This window comes from Aphis gossypii, chromosome 1 (genome assembly GCF_020184175.1).
Source record: "Aphis gossypii isolate Hap1 chromosome 1, ASM2018417v2, whole genome shotgun sequence".
In the NCBI taxonomy this organism is placed as follows: domain Eukaryota; kingdom Metazoa; phylum Arthropoda; class Insecta; order Hemiptera; family Aphididae; genus Aphis; species Aphis gossypii.
Genome location: NC_065530.1, coordinates 65837991 through 65861937, shown reverse-complemented (window position 1 = coordinate 65861937; position 23947 = coordinate 65837991). Strand labels below are relative to the sequence as shown.

Sequence of the window (23947 nt, the reverse complement as noted above, 5' to 3'; positions counted from 1 at the left end):
ATGAATAATAAACTAAAAATGTGCCTACATAAAATGTAATAGATAATGTAGTTTTGAGTAAAAATCAAACAATAATAAATTTATAATATACATTAAATAAATTTATGTTAATGTTGACGACTTAAATATAAGGTGAATTAAATTCATAAAAATTGATTTATAAATTATTATTACTTTTCACTTATTAGTTTTATTAATAAAATAAAAATAAACAATCTTCTAGATATCTGGAAGTAGTGTAATACAAACGTTTTGAAGTTTAAGTTGAAAAAGAATATTCAATCACATATTTTTTACTATTTGAGAAATTCATATATTGTGTATCATATCTTTCTTTATTATTATTTTTTTTTTTTTAAAGGGAACTTTTTTTTTTGTTTTTTAATAAAATTTTTATGATTATTTAAAATAAAAGTTGATAGAAATTTTATTCGTCGATAAAAATGTGACATGATGACCAAAAGTTAAGACTATCGTTTATTGACAATATTTCATGATAATAATGTACGAAAACGTGTTTTCGATCTAAAACTTATATAATATAATACAGATACAAAGTTTGGAGAAAATGTTATTTTTTAGAAGTTACACGTGCCTTCATTTCAGTCGAAACATTAATGTCGTGCAAAATCGCGTGTTTAATTTTGCAAACAATAATTATAGTGATTACGCCCGAGTCATCTCCACGTGCCGCCACTAGTGTTACACCTGTGTAATGCGCGTCGTATCGGAAAACCCGTATTTCTTTAATAATATGAACAACATCAAAAACAATAATAATTATTATCATTAAAAGCGTTTAGGTTAACTTCGTACCTGTGTACGGGAAACGTTCAATATTATATTAATAGTATTAAAATATAGGTGATATTGTGTTTTCTCTCAAAATTATTATTATATTTTTGAATCGATTTGTATATTTACTTATAGATATTAATTCTCATTCAACTTCTGCACATATCCATTGATTGTGGCTAAACATATCATACATTATGTAACAATATTAAATAGAGATGGTAGTGGAATTTTACCCTCTCCTTTAACATAGGTGCTAACTCTATCGAGACCTACAAAAGTTATTTCCTTAATTTAGTTTTCATAATATCGTAATAAACTTATTTTTAGTGCCAAATATAAAATAGAAATATAAAATGTTTTTGTAGATACAAAATATAATGGATAAATCGATCGAAATGCAATCATGATGGTATCCTTCTATAACCAAAAAATAATATGAAATAAAACCTTAATATGTTTGATTAAAAATGAATTTATATTTAATCAATTTAATAATCTGCTGTACAATGATAGAAATAAAATGTCATTGTTGGTTTTTCAATAACGAACGTTTATATCTTTGTAAATTAATGTAGACACTAGACATGGTTGGATTAAATGTACTTATACAATACAGTTCTAGCCAGTTCGGTTTAAGTTTACCGAACGATTGTTTAAATTTTTAAGTTTTAAATTTTTAGACCGGTTATTTTGTCACACAAGTGGTTTTCCGAAATAACTTTCAATAAGCCTTGGTAGCGTATTCGTGGAAAATCCGAGTATGGAGAAATACCGTTTATTTATAGAACCTACTAACCTAACTATAGTAGCTCGTGACAGTATTCGTCAACTGCGTCGACTAACGAGAAAAAAGTTACTGAAAAAGTGAAAACTAAACATCGTTTGTACATTATAATAAATATTATATAGGTATATTTCTAGTCGGTTTATTTCAACGGAAAAATATCGTTTTGGCGAGTGAAGGGGTAAAACGAATTTCTCGTCAGGAAACTGAGCGTGGGTGTTGTGACAGCATTTCAACGTATTCTCAATAATAATAATAATAATAATAATATAATAATATAAACAGAGATGTACGTCGCGTGCGCACGTCCTAAACACGAGACACGGCCGTACTGTTCCGAGAAGTGTGCGACCGAACTGCGTCATGTCGGTTAAATGGTGTGACAGCTATCGAATTTATGGTTCATTCGCATAATGTTATTACTTATTATTATTATTAATCTGACCGCTATGTGACATAACGCCACATGACCACGACATTCTGGTACAGATATTGTGATAGAATGATTATGAGGATCATAAATAATAACATTACGTAGTTATATTGCAAGGAGTGTAAGGGTTATGCTGACAACGATCGAACATTATAGTTTATAGTTTAAATTATTGATAAAAATATATTACAGAGATAAGAAGGTAGGTACCTCCTCCATCAAATCTCCGGTGTACAAGTTAAAAAATACATTCATTTTTTGTTCTTCCGTTCTCATTTCATTGAAATTCTCAGTTTTTTTTTTTTCATCGCAATCGTTTTTCTATTTCACATTTTAGAGCGGAAATTCTTTTTCAAACCAAATCGTAATCATTTTCTTGTTATTCCTAAGCGTACACAGTTGTGATAGCAATTAGAAGCCTAGAAAAACTTCAGTAATTCCCCACCGAACTTTATTACTTATCACTGTAAACATCTATATCAATAAACAATAAATTATTTCCAACATTTACAAACGAATATTTTGCTTTTAAACATAAAATTTAAAATATTTTTTGACAATATAATAAACTATTAAAATCTTTAATATCATATTTTAAATCATAATATTTTTTCAATAGTAAATAGTTATTATTTCAAAAAAGTATGAACGTTTTTTAAAATTTTTAGATATAAGTATTTTAAATACATAACAATTATATGAGCTGATATCAATATTTTTCGATACATAACATATTGTTCATTTAAATTTTAAAGGTACTTATTATGAGAAATATTTACATTCATACTTTTTCAGAAAATAAGTGTTTTATTTCAAAGTATTCACCTGCATATATTTGTATATATGTTACACCTCATATTATATCCATTATCCTAAATTCCAAACAGAGATAGCAAACAATACAGATATTTTAATTCACACCGAAAATAGTAAAAGCTAGTAAATGAACCATAATAATTCAACAAAAATATTAAATCATAAAATAATATAACCATCAACCATTGTTAGTATAAATTAAATTACGTCTTATTTTGTTTTACAAATTATTTATAATATTCCGTTTATCGGTTAAATATGTATAATTTGCAAAACAATCTGAGGAAAATTATGAACATATATTATAATATAATATTCTGAGGCACAGTAAACACATTTTTAAACATTTTTTTCTGTGTATACGATCCGTTTGCAAATATAATATACGTCGGAGACCCTCGTATACTTTATCGGTACCAACATAATATATTATTATATGTATACATGTATAATATAGTGTTTTAAATAAATTATGTCCTATGTTTAGAGTATTGGTGTACAAAATATATTATATACTTACCGCACGCTCGCTCGTCTCGATATAATAATAATATGCACCTATACTAGCTAATGTATGCGGTTTTATTTTTATTTTATTTTTCAAGTAAATGCAAATCGAAAAATATATTGCGTTATCATGATTCGTGGTTTTGTAATAATATTTTTATAAAGTATAAAAGTCGATGTTTATCCAGGTACAAAAATGAATATCTCTAACGGCTTTAATTAAAACTATGCAGTCCGTATACAAATATTAATTTTACCATCTCGTGTATGGCTGGAATCTGGTATACGTATAAAAAAAAAAACGAGCAAATACTTCCTCGGTGAATCGCTTACGCTTCTATGTCTATGACTAAATAAATAATTAAACTTCTATTAAAATACGATTGTACATTGTAATTACCCCGTGTTGTTCTACATATATTCACTACAGTGGTATTCTCGGAATTTTTTGAGTTCAGGGAAATAGATGAATTATTTGAAAGTTAATCAATAGGGTATTAGCTCTGATTTGTAATTAAATGATCATTGAATATTGATATAATAATGAGATAGGTAATATCAAAAATTATTAATTATTGAATGATCTTTTGTAAACGTAAAGTATAACAATGGCTATACTTAATATATGCGTTGAAGCATGACTGTAATACATTTTCAGTTTAGCAATTGTTAAAATTTCTAAGTCAAGAGAACAAAAAATAAAATGGTTGATACATATCACCAAATAAAAAAATTACGAATTGAAAATTATTTATTAATTATCGCGAAGTAAATGTTATTTTTTCTATTTTAATAATTGTTTGAAAAAAACATTTACATTACTTGTTTTTGATTATATGATAAATACCTAATTTGGGATTCACTCACCCTCACTAAGATGCCATTGGTTAATTATTACTTAAAATAGGTAATAGTTAATTTACGATTATTTTTGTATTATCTATAATTTCATATGTAAAAATCCGATTGGCGTTCATACCAATAAATAAAATAAATATGAGCATAGTTAATTATCAAAAATTGTATTTTATAAAGTGTTAAAATATTTAATATTAGTGGAGAATAAATAATTTAGGTAGCATTAAATATTAATTATATTTTATGTCAGCAGTTCTTATGAATATACGATTAAATATATTAATTTATGTACCTAAAGGAAATAACATGATAAAAATGTTGAGCTTATAAAATACTTTTTTTTTATTGATAAAAGGAATGTTGTTCTTAATTAAAAATAAATTGTGTATCAACAATAGATTGAAAAATTCAAAAGTATAATAATAAATTCATACTTTTACAATATTATTTTAAATTAATTCACCATCAAATACTAAAATATGTCAAATATTTTGTAGCATAATATATTTCATCAACAATATTCAAGTGTACAAATATTACTTCGTTAAAGTAAAGTTATATTACACGCTTATATAAAAATTGTTTTATACAAGTTATATATGTTTGTTCTATTTTAATTAAAGTGACTAATTAACCTATAATAGTCAATTTAAAATATTAAGCCACTACTGTGAGTAAATCACATTCATATTGAATCGTCAGTTTGCAGATTACCTAGATATATTTATTACTCGTAGGAAATCACGTTAGGAATTTAAAATTGAATCCTTAATATATATATATATATATAAATCGCGAGTATTCCAACTATGTCCGTATTCCCGTATAATTTAATTGAACGATAAATTGTTTGTTAAACTCGATGCTTTTAGTTTTCCATTGCGTACTTATATATATTCGTGTGATAATCTATAATACACCCGCATAAATTGCCTAGGTTGAGTAGACATAAAAATGTAATGATGACAATTAATGTTATTTTGAAACACAATTTATTTACGAAGATATAAAACTGAAAAATAATAAAAATTTTAAATGAGTATAATAAATTAAAAATATAGTAATAATAAATCTTTACACGTTAAAGTATCTTTAAACTTTAAACCTATATATAAATAATATTCCTAAAGACGCGTCATAAAATATGTAAAAACATACCAATATTTTTTGATGCTTTCGTTTCAATAAGAAAATAATAAAAACAAGTAATAATATTTTAATATGCAACACTTTGAGTGTAGAAAAAATATCTAAGCGCATGTATGCATTTTATAAAACAATAATTTATATATATATTTTTCTAAATTTAATATTTCTATATGTTTTGCACACCTGCACACTAAATCTTTTAAGTTAAAATAATACTATGTTCTGAAATGTTGCAATGGACAAGCAGAAAATGTACAAAAGTTACCAACCTGTAAAACAATTGAATCTGATTAAATTGTATTATAGCTAGTCTATTGGATATTATGATTACAATAGCATTATACTGTACAGCTGATGGAATAAAGCGATAGACCTGCCACTTGCTTTTTTAATTGAATTTCAAAACCAAGTGCACTTTAAAGTAAGCAAATAATTAACAGTAAATGTATTTTATAGGTGGCCCACTTCAGCAATAACAGTGGTATCAAAAACGATGAAAATTAGAGATTAGAAATGTATTTTGTGTGCTTACGTTTTTATGTATTTTTTTCATGAACCAAAAATGTTGATAGTCAATGATAATATTATTATTATCAGCATTTTCGTAATAAATATCGGAGGTTAGGTTTTTATAATGTTATAACCACTGACGGCACATTAAATGACCAACAGCCTTCCACACTTTAATATTATAATTAATATACAGGTACCAACATACCCGTAGATTATTGTTTTTGAATTTTAACATAAGATTTAGTATATTGTGGCTAGAAAGAATTCCGGAAAAAAAGCAGCTCGGTTCATTAACGCCGTCGAACCATTAATATGGTTAGGCTGAACGTAAATTAAACCAACCGTAATAATACCATGCCATTAAATGTCATGAATTTAATTTCTATACACCTTGGTATCCAGCACTGGTAAATCCTGGATTTTCTGTAATTAGGAGAAGGGAACAAATAACGCCCAGTTAGTTGTTTCAATGTAGCGTAGGCAGTAGAGTATTAAAATATTATTTAGGAATCCGATTAGTGTAATAATAATAATAATACGCTGAATCAAAAAGAGATTTTGTCAAAATCTGAAGTTGTCCACTGGCATTTCCAAAAACAAATTGATTTGAATTAAATATTTTTTTAATAATAAATTTGATAAAATACGTATTTAAGTGTATTTTATACGTACAATTTAAAATTTAAACAAGTGTTATATGAAGGTTTTTACAGACCAAAATCTGTTCATTTCGATAAACTAAAATGCGTAGTTATAAATACATATTTATTATATATGTTTGATGTATAATATTATACTTTTTATTGAGTAGATAAATTGTTTCAAGTCATAACCACAATTTTTAAAAATAAATTCTGTTGTAGTTTGTATTTTTTAACTATTGGCGTAGTATGCATGTATGCACTTTAGTTCATTAATTAACTAAGTAAGGTTGTTCAAGTTTAGAACATTAATTAACAATTTTAATTAAAATAACTAAACTAAATCTATTTAAATGGTATCCTTTTTGATTAGACGATGGTCATACGCATGTTGATCACAGGAAATAATGTGTTGTTCTATATTATAATATATAATAATATTTATAGATGAAATTCAGATTATTTTATTATTTTTTCAATTCTGTAGAATTAATAAAAAACGACTTTGACTTAATCAATACGTAACAGATTCTTTAATCTATCAATAACAATGAAAATCAGATAAATTAATATTGTTGCAATCGTGTGCGCCGACTATTGGAGTGTTGCGGTGTTCAAGTACACCATGAAATAATAAAAAAATATTTTTTAAATATTTAATATGTTAATTTTAAGCACGCAAAAATAACCATTTTTAATTAATATATGTTTGGTTTTTGTTTTGTTATTTAAAAATATAATATAAGTTATAATTTGTTTACCATACAATATAAAAATATACAAAAATAAAGGAAATAAATTAGTAAATAGTAATCCCTTTGTTGAATTTTTTTTTTTTTTATTATTAAGTTAATTTATTTTAAGATTTTAGGTATCCAATGGGAATTGTAAAAACCGACAATTGTGGTTGTAATGTTAACATGGAGTTTTATACATTTTTAATTCAAATTTGGAGCCCTAGAAATTAGAATATAATAAAATTGTTCAATAACTGCAATGAGTAAGTTCTAATAAAAAAATAAATACATATATATATAAATTAAAAATTAATTATCATAAGTTTATATTGTAGTCAATAATTTCGCTGCTCATTAATAATGTAAAATTGTGCATATTATATTATGCATACTGGGCAAAAATATCAGGATAATATTATGTTAAGATGATATTTAAAGATTTTTATACCGATTACTTACAAAAATATCTTTTGAAGTTCAAACGTTTTTAGAAGAAGCTCTGCCAGTTAAATTATAAAGAAATAATTAGTTCCGAAAAAAAATATGATCCTGAACACTGATATGACTTTGATCAGATAGTTGAGCAATTGAATGTAATATCTTTTAAAATAATTAAACAGCCCATCATGTTCTTCAGAAATGTACTTTCTTCTAATAACAATTTAAAATCAGTGAAAGATAATAAAAATCTAAATTAAAAGCTACAAAATATGTTATAATAATATAAAGTACAAACATTTTAATTCAATATTGGTGCATTATGTTCCCGTAACAAGGACGTGCACCTATTTTGCCTATATATTACGCCGTGTTACACGTGGCTATTTTTTTTTTAATTTTATTTTATTATGCCCGTAAATAATTAATTTTCGATTATGCTAACTTTTTAAGCTAATTAAAAAATATACATAAAATTAAGCACCAAGATCTTCATATCTGGAGACAGATACTTTTTTAAGTTTTCTAATAATAATTGAACAATATAAATAATTATTATTTTTATTTCACTATTGTAATGAATATTTTGTGACTTTTGAATTGAAACTCGATAAACAACTATAGGTATAATAATTTACAAGCAGCTTAAAGTGAAAAAATTAATGAAAATAAATAATTAGAATTAATTTAATTGATTCAACATTCAGTCAAACATAAACATAAATATTACGAATAAAAATATTAATTTAAAGCCTTAACTCATTTGAAAATTATCTAATTTGTTTGTTTTTTTTTTTTTTTAATTACTACTTCAGTTATAATACTGGTTATATAAAATGTCCAAGTATTTTTAATACTAATTAAATAACAATCTTGTTTAAAATTCATTCTATAATATTAATATTTATTTGTAGTTTGCACATCAGCTGTAGTGGTTTAGGTAATTACACGTTGGTATACGACTTTGTTATAAATTTAATGAACACTGACGGATTTTTTTTTTTTATTGTTTAAAATTTTCTATAAAGCATGACTAATTAAACTGAAAATTAAATAGTTAATTAAACTATAGGTACCTATATTATATAAACATGATTTTAACTAGTTAATCTTTGACGATAGTTACAATAAATACTAGTGAAAGTATTGTTTAATAAATATTTTAAAAATAGGTTGACACGAGTGTAGAATGGATAAAATTGACATCTGCATTTAATCAATTGATGGTCGTGTACCGAAATCTTTATAATAAGATAAATCCGCGAGACTTGTGTGTAAATTTAAAATCAGATCACGACCTATGTACATACAGAAATTAAAAATATAAAATGTTTTTCTAGTCAAAACCAAGAGGTTTGGTTTTCGTTGTACTCGAATAAGATTTAAAAACCTACCCAAAAACAATTATTGTGCAGAGCTCCAGTATGAAGAAGTAAAAGTTCGTTGATACGGAATACTGTAGTTTGCGCTCGAAACTTGCGTGAAGGGTGATCCTTGCAATCGATATGGAATAAAAAAAAAAAAAACGCACAATTAAAATAATATATAATAATTATTGACATCCCAGAACCCGAATAATTTTTTGTAGAGATTTTAATAATAATATTGGTAAAAATATAAAATAATTTTGTAATGTTTTCGCAGTGCGTGATATGCGTCAACTCAAAGGCGACGATGCAGACTTGGCCTTGTGGTCATCGGGTGGTGTGCCGCAAGTGTCTAGTGCGCACCATCCAGATAGCCGTTTCTCGGAGGTCTTTGCCGTTACGGTGCGTCGTGTGCCGCGCCCGCGTGTTGCGCCTCAAGAGATCGTCGGACCCGCGAGCCGCGTCCACGGCGGTGGCTGCACCGACGGAAGGCGGCCGCGATGTGGCCACCTCGTCCGGACGGTCGCACAGCTTGCCGACGAAACTCCGACGGCACGTGACTGCCTCCGTGGCCGTCCGGTCTCGATCGGTCGGCACCGGCAAAACGAGTCACGTACGACGAACTACCAGTGGCGGCGGGTACAGTGGTGGCAGTAGTGGCGGCGGACGACGGCGGCACAACTTTGCCGGTTGGGCCGACGCCTTTGCCACGGACGAAGACGACGACGACGGCGGTGGCGGCGATGACGACGAAGACGAAGACGACTACGACGACAGCAATGGCGTTGCCGGAGGCGGTCGCTATCAGACGCACGCCACTTCCGTCAAATACAGGTATATCATAGTATTATGCGATATACAGTAAAGGTTCCGAGTGAAGGATTTAAGAGAGGGAGAGACTTGATAGATTGTAATTTTCCATAGTAAAAGAATACATTGATTTGTTTTCATGATCCGAGAAAAAATGATATTTACTAATTTATGATCTGCGATACTGTAACGGTTGGTATAATTTTACGAACCATCGCTTGGTTGTATCTACATCATATTATTATAGGAAAAATCCTCTTTTTCAAAAAAAAAAAAAAAATGAAAAATAAACAAATAATACGAAACATTTTTATTTGCTTTTATGATAAGTATCTCTCATTTTTATCGCATTATTATAATCATTATAGGATATATTGTCAATAATATACCTAATACTCTTCGTCGACATTTTCTGACCATTAATACGACGTCACTAGAATAATATTTTACTATAGACAATATGAAACTGTTTTAAATACTCCGAAAATAACCTTCAGTATAATATTATAATATTAAACAATGCACAATTGGGTAGTATTTTTTTGTTTGTACAGTGTCTCGCGGCAGAGCATTGTTTTGTTTTCCGCATCCGAAAACCCCGCGGGTTAATATCGAGGACCGGTCGTCGTCGACCCCGAATTGGCGATTTATTTTATCCAATTTCTACTAAAATCCGTTATTTCAACTGAACGGCCTCGTTTCGAAAGCCATCGCCCGCTACAATAATACGTGATATGTGTAGGTAGATCATAATGTGTAATTATAATTCGCGTGCGGTTTGACAGCTGTAGGTCCGCCCGCACACGATGCATGAACCTGTGCTTAGCCAGGCTGCTGTACAGGCAATATTCCATTTTATTCTACTTAATGAAACGGTACTTTCAGATTTTTCAGTTCATTATATCGTCCATAGATACCAAAAATTACCGTTCATTTGAAATATTTCGACGAGTGCCTGAAGTTTGTTATTATAGTAATCAATAATCAATGATTATTTCCACTTAAAAATAGGAACGATGAAAAGAAAAGGTTGAGATAAAACCTCAACTATAACAACTTTGGTAACCTAACGCCTTCTACAATAAATCAAATGTATTTATTAATATGGTATGGTTATCAATCATAAAATTATAAGAATAAAAATTTTATAAAATCATTATTCTTTATTATGTTAAAATAAAATGAGGTTGATATTATTTTTAAACAAATATCTTCATAACTGGTGTTTTCTTTTTTGTTTACTTCTATTTTTACTGATCTCGTTCTAACGAAATATCTATGTAATTCTAACATTTATCAATAATTCGTGTAAAACAACCGTGACCAATATCAAAAATATAAAGATATATCCAACTTAAATAATTACTAAAACTTAAAAACACAATCGAAATAAATTGTAAATAGTAGTCAGTCGTTTAAAATTTTATTTTTTTTTTTATATTCATAAGACAATTTTTCGTACCAGTATTTTATAATTTAATAATGATAATAAAAAAAAAAAATACTATGTATGAATCTAGCATAATTATTCGCGTGTTTCTCATGCGTGTATTTTATTTTTGCACGGTGCAGCAAACTGGAATCAACGGCCGACCGGATGAGACACGACAATCAATCGAAAAACGGTCTACAGAGGATACTCGGTAAATTCAAATTCTGGCGATTTTTACGTTTTAAAAACAACAAACCGTAACGATCGTATACACGCGATTTATATTATTATGCGGATAGGTATATTATAGTTATGACCACGTAGAGCGCACTGTGTTTACTACAATTTAACGGGTATTTAACCGGTGGTAACCGATGACTTATATTATACTATAAATATTTTATCATGTACATACATAATATTAATATAATAATATAATAAAGTGATTGATTTTTAATAAAATCCATCGTATTTTTTTCCGTAACCGGAAATTAAAATGACCGACGGTTAGCTCATATAAAATTATTATCATCATAATGTAACGAATAACATCCGACTTCATATATATTTTTTTTTTTTTTCATAGCAACAATATATTATACAGTACATTTTAATTTTAATATAAATAATAACGTTGTAATAGTAAGTATTAATGAGTTCACGTAGTTTGGTCTCTCGATAGGTATACAACATCAGTTAAACTTTCCTGAAACAAACAGAACATAAATAAACACGGAGTGTGAATTAAATTATTTATTCAAATATTCATAACGCCGAAAAGCGTGGTATACATCATAACACGAATGTTAAAAATATTTTATTTGACCTATTAAATAATAGACCCTTAAACACGGTTACATTTAAACGTTCATTAATATTATTATTATTATTATTATTATTATCATTGTCATAATATAAGGAATATAACTATATTTAAAATGTGTAATATTGTGTGTAGTGTATTTGTACTTAAGGCTTCCACTTTTTTAAACCTCATTTCTGTGATTTATATTTGTATATGTGTAATGTGTATGTAGCATAATAATATAGCGGATCTTGTATCTAAAATATAGATTTAAGGATGTATTAAATATTAATAATTCACGAATTAAGTCTGATAATGTTTGTTTTCTTTGTTAGTCAAACGACCAATTTTATAAAAATACAATAAAAATTAGATGTAAAACTATATTATAATAGAGCCTATAATATTATATTATAAAACCTATTTTATGTATATTACAACGTTTTCATTCAAATAAATCTCTTAGTGTTTTATATTTTAGTGTGTGAGACATTTTATTTACTTCTTCATTATATCACATTATAGTGTATTACATTTTGAAAATTGTATCAATTGTACTACTTTAATGAAAGACAATTTTATTCAATATTGACAATACTAGTATACAACATGAAATAGAAATAGCATTAAAAAAAAAATGTAGTGATATTTTTTTTATCGATAATTCATTTTTTTTTATGTGGTATAGGTATAATATTATCTACATAAACAAATTGATAAAAATAAAAGTTAGTTATTACATGGTTAGTTAGTTATATCTATCAATCATTTTGTATCGCATCCTGTCAACAATATACCATCAAACATTGTTCATAGTATATGAATGTATATATTATATATATATATATATATCGGTATCTCAATGGTTTTGAAAATTAGTTGGACCGCTATTAACAGTAACTATATGGTTAACGTAAACTCAATCATAATATTATATTTGTAATATTTCATACAGTATAATAAATTATACGTGGAAGTCCATAAAGTGAGTTGGCGAACTGTCACCGTTAAAATATAGGTATGTATTTAAGTACGATTTATCTTTATCTGTAAATTTATATTTTTGCCGTAAACGTAGATATATAATTTACTGCATGCCATACACGTACACGGGCTTCGATTCAAAAGAGGCTGACTAGATTTTTCTTCAAAATCTGCTTTTGGATTCATATTTATAAGATAGGTATAAGTTTAAGATTTTCTTTTATTTAAGCTAACAAATAACCATTGAGAAAATTTTAGGGCGTGGGTGTGATTAGAACCCACAGTTTTGAAATTAGTACGATTGTTGGACTAATTGAGAACACGATTTGTAAACATATTATTTAATAGCGATACAAACAATACGTTCAACTCTTAGTAGTGACCTAAAAGCAATAGGTTCCAATAACATAAACAAATTAAATATTGATTAAAAAGTATCATTTTATATTCATTACGCTAACTAAACAATAATGAAATTAAGTACAATATTATTAGTTATTACTTATTGTATACATTCATCAACAAACTCAAAAATTCTATGAATAAATAAATAATCTACCATAATATTATTTTTGTTAAAACATCTATATTATATTTATCTCTTTCCATCCTCTTTATTTTTAACCGAATTAAGTTTCACGGAAAACATATTATGGATTTAGATTTTTGTTTATGTTTATTATTTTTTTTTTTATTATTAAAAAGCGTTATAAACTACAATCTATACATTAATGTTTGTACAACAAGTAATTTTTATAATAGTTTAAATAACGAGAAGTTACGGAATGGGAAGGTACTTAATAGTACCACGCAAAAAATTTCTAACTATAAGTGAAAATAAAATAAATTTGAAACCGAAAGTTTTTATCTGCAGTGCAGAACTTTTTGGCCCTTATTGTTTACATAATCTTATTTTTTTAATGTCAAGTTCTGCTTATAAGACTTAACCTACAACAACTTTTTAAATTATTATTTGGATCAATCAATAAGAAAAAAAATATTCATTATGAAAGAAGATAAACCATTAATAATATTTAAAGTTTAAATATTAGGTACTCCCCTAAACAAAATAATGTTAAATCGCTAGACAACGCCATTCAATTTCGAACCCAAATAAACTATAATAATATATGTACCTGCTATTACCGTATATAATATGTTTATATACACACTCCATATATTTACATTTCTATTCTACGAAATATATGTATGCGTAGTAAATATAATTTATTATATAAAATATGAATAGACGTAAATGAACGGGGACGCTGAATAATTTTCTAACATAGCACCAAGTCTAAATAACGCACGATCCTCAGAGCGAACACGCGTAGTGTACCTACATATAATAATAATATAATATAATGTTAATTATAATAATAACAATTGACAATATTATTGTGAACGTATGTTTTCCGCCGACAATTTCGACGATTTCGACGAGGAAGCAGAGGTGGTGGATATGCAAATCGCAATTATATGTATTATAGCTATATGTGTATATAATATGCACTACATATAGGCATATATATATATATATAATGTAAACGTGTACAAACGTGGCTGAGGGCATCAGATACTTTTTCAATAAACGTTACAACATACATCAAAATAATATATTAAAATCGCAGACCGTTTTGGGCAACGGGTCTGCGCTGCAGCAGTACGTGCTGTGCGGTCATATCGACTTAAACGCACCCCCTAGTGGGTACCTATACGATATGTAATATTTATGTCAATAGACAATATTTGACCGTGTGTACGTATTCGGACATATCTGCAATGCAATTTTTCGTCGGCGAAACGACCAAAAATAGGTTTGATCATAATATATGTATGCTCGTCGGGACCTACCCCAAACTACCGTTTCACTACTGTTCGTGTAGCTCGACTACCCGTTCGATAGATAACTGTAATAGTATAAAATGCACGGAAAACCGTAGATCCGGTCGACTCACCTCTGTTGTTGACCGGCCGGCACGTTTCGTACCGCCTCCCGAAATTGGTGTTTTCAATGGCCGAACAGTCTTCACGACCGTTGAAGTGAATCCTCGCGTAATCATCACAATCCGTCACGCCGTCTTTGTTGCAGTCCTGCGGTCAGAAAAAAAAATGATAAAAAAACAACCACCTAAACCACCCACCGACGATAATATAATGACTATAAAAAATAATAATAATAATAATAATAAAAAAAATCAATACAAATCTCCCCTCAAGGTATAAAATAATATTATAATATTATAGTCTCAGATAAATCGAAAAAAAAAGTATATATTATTTTTTGTTATTTTCTAGCCGTAAGCGCTTGTGATCAATACCGTCGTATGTATACTGCCAAACACGACGTCGTGGTGCATGACGCAAGCCGCTTATTTCTACCGACCGTATCATTATCGTATTGCAGTAATTAGGGATCGGAAATTGCAGGAGAATCTCTATACAATAGATAATATATTATACTCAAACAAAATCTTATGTATGCAAGCAACAATACTAAACTTTCCGAACAATTTTTTCAGTGTACCAAATAAAAAGTATGAATGTACAAATTATTATTCATCTTAATTTATTGTTATATTAAATAAATTAAAAATTAAAAAAGAAAGAAGATCTGATGTATGGAAAAATGCAGTTTGTTGGTATTGCTATATTAATTTATTATTGAAGTACAAAAATATAATCGATAACCAAATAGTATTAATAAAAATATATTTTCAATATTTCTGAAGTTATATATTAAAATACGATAGTCATAAAAAAACATCAATTTTATGTTGAAAACATTGAATAGGCAACAAAATAAGGTTAAGATGCATTTTTTTCACAAAAAAATATGCATTTTTTTTAAAAAAAATCTGACAAAATATGCAAAATATATATTTTAGTTTTTTTATTTTTCACTCGTCTTTGAATAGGATGGATTTATAGCTTAGTCTGCTAAATAAACCAAAAGCACAAAAAATAGAAGAATATGAAACTCTTTCAACTACCCAACCCTATAGTTATAATATTACTAGCGCAATAATAAATGTCGGACCCGATGTATCAAGTCATAAGCAGTTGTGTCTAAAACAAAATTTATATTTTTAGATTAATATTCTCCTAATATTTTGCAGTCAGTAAAAGTAAACTATAATAGCACATACCTTTTAGTTTTATATTTTGATATGAAAAATATGTTTTGTCCAATCTAATTCCACCAGTATTTAATAATAATCATAAATTAATAAAATTTACATAAACTATGTATATTATATTATAATAATTGAAAATTAAAATCTTACATTGGTAAATTGATTACAAAGGACTGATTAAATAGTTTTTTGTTTTCCAAAATATATATATGAGTTTAAATTGTTAACAACTAATTTGAAATCAATATTCTATAACCAACAACACAACTATTAATTTTAGTTGTACCTAAACACGAAATCAAAGTGTTTCATTTTTGCAAATTATTTACCAACCAATCGGTTTGCATTGCACAGTTTATGTTTAATATGGGTAACATTGGTTAATGAACACCGATATTAATAGTCTAATTGTAATAAATATTTGTATAATATGTGCAGTTTTTATTTAATTGTAAAATACATTATTTATAATAAATAAGTGTTTAGTGTTGATTTAATTATTGTACGATCTTATAATTTAATTTAATTAAATAAATTAAAATGTATGTATTAAATAATACTCCAAATATTATTTTAAATTTAAATGACCAATGGGTACATAGGTATATTACTTAATCGCAATCGGTATATTATGGAAAATTGAAAAGGTTATTTTATGCACAAATGATAAACTTTCATGTATCGACCAATATTATTTATGTTATCCCAAAGTATTTGACTGTCCGAATCGACCGTGAAATTATCAGTTTAATGGTATTCGACCCAAAATTGGACCTCAAATACTAATAAACTCCAAGTCACGTTTTTATGTATAGATATAAATGTGTAATGAAAAATAATGATACTTATAGAGGTAGGTACACGTCGGATTCCGACTGTCCGAACGATATTTCCAGATTATTGGTCGTCTCGCGCCACAGTATATATAATTTATTATAATAATAACATTTAATAATACAGCCGATGTTATAATATTTGCCATGACAGAATATAATAACTGTGTACGTCCGTAAAGATGTTATTGTATATTTAGCAACATAATACAGTGTTTAATATCGAAACGAAAAATAAAATATTATCGTTTAATTTATAGCACTTATATCAGATTACATAAACAATTACTAAAAATTAAATGAATTGAATAGTAGACATAATCATGATTTTTTGGATCATAATTGATTTATTATCAAGTTTTAGTGAATCATTAAATTAATAGGTTTTGTATTTATTTTGACTTGACTTTAGAAGTATATAGATTTATGTATTATATCCTGGCTTAGAATAGAAAATGTTGAGAACCACTGTTATAAATCTATAAAGAGTGAATACAAATTCCCATTTCAAGAAACATAGCAGATAAAAATCATCCATACGTAAATTTCTACACAAAAAATATATTTATATATTTAAAAAAAAAAAATGTTATGCCTCTTCCAAAAAAAAATCCACAGAAAATATTGGTTAATGTTATTTGTTATCTCTGTCTTTCATGCGTGAAATATAATATAAAAACTATAAAATCTAGGGTACCTATTTTGCATTCATCTTTATATGATACACATCGTGTAAAATAAATATTAGAAAAACAAATTTGAATTCAATGTAAAATATAATATGTAATATATAATATTGAACTGACCACTTTATTTGAATTTCACTCTTCAGTTTCCAATAATTTAATTTGAAAGTTTGAAGATGTTATTTATTATTTAAAAATAAATAAATACATTTAAAATAAAAAAAAATCTATTTTTATAATGTTTATGGTCTCCCTTCATTCATCGTATTGATAATGGATTCTAATCGAGTAGCTAGATTTTAATATTATGTTTCATATGTAAAATACAGAAAAAATAAATATCGGTAACTAGTCCTCTCAGCAGAGGATCTAGAGTTTTGATTATAATATGTTACAAATATATGATTCTTTTTAAGACAAATATTCATTTTTTTCGAAAAATATTAAATTTTTTTATACGCTATTTGAATTCATGACGAACGACGTATTTAAAAAAAAAATAATTGTAATATATTTCACTATTTTTTTATCGTTATTATTTATACAGTGTTTTACTTTTTGATGACAAAATATGATTTTTAATTTCATTTTCCGAAATAAAGTATTTTTCTGAGTATTTCGATGTATAAAAATGGAAATTTGAACGATTAGTTAATTAATAATATATTATGTAGAGTATTTTAAGCTTTAACTAGCGATCAAACATGTTTCAGGATACTCCTGTGCCACTTGTTTATTAACTACGTACCTATATATTATTGTTTTTATTATATTCTGGGTAAGTTAAGGGTTTATCGACGACTCGTGTGACTTTGTTTTTTTTACCGTTATTAATTGTACTTGAATAGGTATGTTTTTAAATAAAAATATATATATATAATAATAATATTTATTTTGAATTATTCACATGTTCAATGGTTTATTATTATACGGCGCGGACGGCACCAATAACGTCACATTGCACAATAGACTGCCACGGACACAAAACCGTTTCGACTTGAATAATTTATCCATGTACAAAATGTCATTTTATTTTAAAAGACAAAAAATGTTCATTTTATTACACATTTAGTAATCCCACATAATGTGCTCATCAGCCTGCATTCGACACGTACACATAATATATGATATATTATAACGACCACAAGAAACATTATAAGCGTACATTATAGTAAGTACCGCAGTAATATAATATTAATTGTCCAAGCAAATATCATGTATAATATTATTATTATGCGATAGGTAAAAACAAAATTCGTCCATGATCGTCACCGTTATCGTAACATTAACGATAAGTATACTTATACAATGTTAATATGATAATACGGTCAATATCGTTTATTACTATTAATACTTACTATAAATTATTGTTTCATTGATATTTTAGTAGGAAAATGCGTCGAATGTGTTGAGTTACCGTTTTAATAATAATATTACCAAAGCGTTTTACATCGCATATTGTACAATAGTATCATAATAATATGCACACCGTTTTCAAGGTATATAACTACGTCAAAATAAAAATATCTGTTTTTATTTTGACTTGGGTTTTTATTTTATATGATTGCGCAATGCCTTTAATAATATATAATTCAAAATTCCTGACAACAGATAATTTTCACGAGTAATCGGATTCTTTGATGTGTAGGCACGTGTATACCTAGTATAGATTATCATGTAAACACGTATATTATTTCATTGAAGTCAGCGGCGAAGGCAATGCCTAACGAAACCATTTTGAACGAATAATTACAAAAAAAAGGATACCCTCGGACCGAAAATGACTCCCAAGTCCCAATATTAATAATCGTGTAGACCCAATATAATAAATATTGTATCTAATATCGCACGTAAATAATTTACGCGTTTCGTTTGAAACCCATCGCCGTGTATAGCTACTATAATGCATTTACACGCACATACATCAATAATAATAATATAATATCGGGTTTTAATATCGCAATTTAATGACTAATAGTTGTGTCTATATTATTATTATATTCTGGTTGGCGTGCGGAGTACAGCAAGACTTGCAACACATCAAGGACACCGATCCCCGCTCATCGATCGCTTATTGTGTACCTAAACTTGTGTGCAGTTTAAAAAAAAAAAAAAAAATACTTTGGAAAGGTATTTAGAATTCCATTTGAATACAAAAGCAATGAAATTTAATTTTTTACATAAAATAACTAAATTATATAGGAGCGGTATTAATATCACATTATTAAATCATAAATTCATAACAGAATATCGCCAACTCTAAAATATTTTAAAAACTTTTAAACTCTTTCGAGTACTAGAACAATATATGTACGTAGGTAGGCAAGTAATAAGTATAGGTTGGTCTGTAATTCACAATATCGTAGATCGTATTTGCTTTAAACAATGAAAAATATATTTGTGTAATAAACAATAACTTTTTGTTGGTACCTCGCTGCCCATATTGTATGAAAATATTTATGGTGAACCTTAAATTAAAATCCACGTTATGACCATAATAATTAAATTAATTAGAAAATATATTGGTATGCACTAAAAAGTATCACAATATGGAATATAGTGCGTAGTAACAAAATGTCGAACAAGATTATGAATAAGGATGTTTACTTCCTGTTAAGAATGATAAAGTTGTTATTAGTTTACCAAATAATAATATGTTTGTATCCGACAAAATATATTATTAAAATGTTCTATTCGATGAAACATTAATGTATTGTATTACCTACCTATCTTTAATGATTTTGATAACAATTTTTAATTTCATTTCATTTCAAAATGCAATAAAATATACTAAATTTTGTTGAAATATGCAATAATCATCAATGTATATTATAGCAAAATTAATGTCTGCAGTAGCTTGAAACTGCTATAATTCGAAAAAATTGCTGACAAAAATCTAAAATCTAATTTTACATAAAAATTCACTCTCTAGTTATAATATATTGTACTATTACGTTATTTTGCATTCAGCGATTTTTGGTTGAGTTAATTAAAAACAATACTAATCCGATAAAATATTTAAAAAAAAAAAAGAAACTATTTATAACCATTCAATACCAAAACATTGTATTGTTAATACCTATATTTGAATACCTGCAGTAACTAGATATCCGTTCTAATAATAAGTCGAAGTCGTGGTAATAATATTATTATAATATCGCTTCCCCGAGAGACAATTAAATCGTTGACGCTGTTTAGTATATCATTATGATTATTATTGTTGTTGTTGTAGTTGGTGTTGTAATACTCGCGTTGTATAATATGCGTGACGGCTGGCAACGAGTGTGTTTCGTGTGACGCTTATTATGTATTTATTACCTATGCAAGTACGACACAGAGCGTGTTTGAACGTTTTCGATCATTTCTAACCCGTCGAGGGGACAGCACACTATGAATATTTTATTATACATCCATCATCACAACTGTACATCATCATACTGCAACCAATATAATACCTAACAATAATAATATATTATAATCGTTATCACGGTGATTAACCTGCCAACGACCGGATGCCGCGTTTCCTAAGGACGTCGCCGGCGGAACTTAAAACTTGTCCCCCAACCCCCAAAACAACGAACACTGGTGATTTCGTTCTCGCGCAACTCGTCTTGTGGCTAATAATTATTATACATCGGTCAATGATGTAATAACGGTGAAGGCGACGCGCACTTCCTTCCGGTTTGCCGCCGTATAAGTACCCAAACAATATTATTATTCAGTAGTGAAATAGCCAGGATATCGTGTTTTTTTTTTTGAAAGGGGGAGTTTGCTGATCATTTGTTGTATATAAGTTGAGCTTAGCTAGAGGATTCCTTATAAATTTGGAATATTATGCAGATTTCAGCGCGAGTATATTATAATGTTTTACTTTAGCGGTTACCTTCAAATAAATTACAATTTATCAATTTTATTCAGCACACTAAAAACATTTTCAACATTTCCCTGAAATTTCGGGAAGCACTGTAACCCTCTTTCGACTATTCCAAATATATTAGTTCTTAGTGCATGACATTAAAATTATATAATGCATCGTTAGAACTATGGACATTTGGATATGATATTGATACCTCGTCGTTCACTCTGCTATAGGATGCATATTATGACGAGATCTAAAGTGTATGCAATTTTGTTCTAATAGCTTTGTTATTACTCTCATTTCTCACCCTAATCATTAATTTTTATAGATGAACCAAATTTTCAACATCTTTTTCTAAAAAAAATTTCTTCCTCGACCTCATTTTGTCTCTCCCTCTCTCTCGTACTCTGTTATCATTCCATTTATTTTGTAGTTATACTATATGTATATGGTTGGCACTCACCTTTCCCCATTTGACCATGTAGTTCTCGACGACCTTTTGTGCGCATTCCATGTTCGAAGCGCAATCAACGAACGCCTGGTCCCGGTCTGGGTCGTCGTCGGGCAATACCAACTGGCCCGCTTCTTTCCAGTAATCGCGGTACAAGTAGTAAGGACCGCAGTAACCGCGCGAGCACCCGACCGTCGCATTGCAAAGGGTGGAAGCGTAACACAAGCACCTCATACAGTTTACGTTCAAGTTGGACACGTATCGGCCTGCAAAAACAACAACAGCGACAATGACAACATTAATCCTAAAATAATCAATTCGGTCGATTAACCTACTACAACCTAGGGTAATGATGAAATTATAGGTATATATTTATTACATATATAATACGGAAACGTGCCTAATATATTAATGTACTAAAAAAAAGTGAAGCTAGGTGAATAATCATCGATCCAACCACCGCAAACTATAATGTAGAATTATTATACGCTACCGTGTGATGATAACTCACCTCTGGCATCTTAAAATCCAATCACGAAAAACGTAGCACCACTGCGTCATATATATATCTATAATATCCTTTAATTTATTGTATCTTTATAATATAGTCTGTGTTTGGAATATTACAACGTCGGTCGGAACAATATTAGTATCGCGTGCATCGGGGCTTAGCAACGGAACAACGTGCCCAAAGTAAAAAAAAAATATATCACAACTCATTTTTTGAAGATTTCTGAAAAATTAAACGAAGTATATCTATTGATTATCAGGATGATTTTAGTGAATATGTTTAATTACTACTACCTATTATGAATTATGATTTATACGTCGACTGTGAGTAATTTCGATCGCACGTCGTATACATCACATATTATAGTGATCAAGTATAAAACTATAAAAAAGTACATTTTAACTTTTAGTTTCTGTATCATAAAAAAAATATATATATGCTTTTTATATAACGAATAAACGCATAATATTGTACACTATTTACTAGTAGTGATTCATTAATATTATGGTGGAAAATATGAGGTATTATTGCACAACTTTGCACTAACATATATAATACATTATAAAAATAATAATATTAAACTGTAATATATATGAAAACGAGTATATAATATAACTTTATTATTGAGTATGACACTAGGCAACAAAAAAGCACTCCTGGTCATCATATACATCTATACATCTTACGTTATATCGAAACGCGAGTTTTTTAAGACGTAGGTATCGGAAAAGAGACTTGGTTAAATTCCTATACCTATTTTGTTATGAACTATCAGTCAGTCAACGCTAAAAAACCTTGTCACAAAGTACAATTTTTTTTTCTTATCAAGTTCGATACGAAACTAACGGGTGTATGATAGTATACACGTCCTAACCTACCTAACCTATTGGATACAATAAGATTATTCTGCGTTTATAGTCAAACTTACCGGCTGTCGTGGTCATGGACGGCCACGACGCGATCAGCAGCAGTGCAGCTGCGGCGGCGCACGTCAGAAAACGCTGTCCGGACGGGTTACGCGTCATTGTCGTACTATTTGTTTACGTGGACCGTGCACTGGCCACTGCGTATTAGCCAATAACGATTTTATTATATTATTATTATTATTATAATGATGGTTCACACGTGTGGTATTGGTACTTGGCGGTATAGCTCGGACCGTCGAACCGGTCAAAACCACAACCTTCTCTTTTATCAGCCGCGAGTGCGATAACGACGTATAAGCATAACAGTTGTTGTTGTATTGTAGGCTACAGCTTAGGCGATAACGGTATAATATAATATAAAATCACATTTTCGTGTTGCAGTTCTCCGCCAACCTGAACACGGTCAATAACTATTGCAGTGTTACCTCCAAAGTCCATTACTAAAATTTATGTTTTTTTTTCCCATCTGATA

At 28.3% G+C, this 23947-nt stretch overlaps 2 protein-coding genes across 3 annotated transcripts in view; one reads left to right on the top strand and one right to left on the bottom strand.

Moving 5' to 3' along the window:
- The window catches only part of LOC114119501 (uncharacterized), a 43013-nt gene extending 31152 nt beyond the window's left edge, over positions 1-11861 (top strand). For both annotated transcript variants that reach the window (XM_027981076.2, XM_050207887.1), the window contains exons 3-4: positions 9319-9875; positions 11424-11861. In XM_027981076.2, the coding sequence (XP_027836877.2) occupies positions 9319-9875; positions 11424-11544 (678 nt within the window). In that variant the 3' untranslated portion in view covers positions 11545-11861. The remainder of the gene's footprint in view (positions 1-9318; positions 9876-11423) is intronic.
- LOC114119504 (uncharacterized) lies at positions 11253-23717 on the bottom strand. The gene is made up of 4 exons (XM_027981078.2): positions 23478-23717; positions 22051-22304; positions 15031-15166; positions 11253-11989 (listed from the first exon to the last, which is right to left on the bottom strand). The coding sequence occupies exons 1-4, from the start codon at positions 23572-23574 to the stop codon at positions 11976-11978; spliced, it is 501 nt and encodes a 166-aa protein (XP_027836879.1). The 5' UTR covers positions 23575-23717; the 3' UTR covers positions 11253-11975.
- Between the last annotated feature and the right edge of the window lie 230 nt (positions 23718-23947).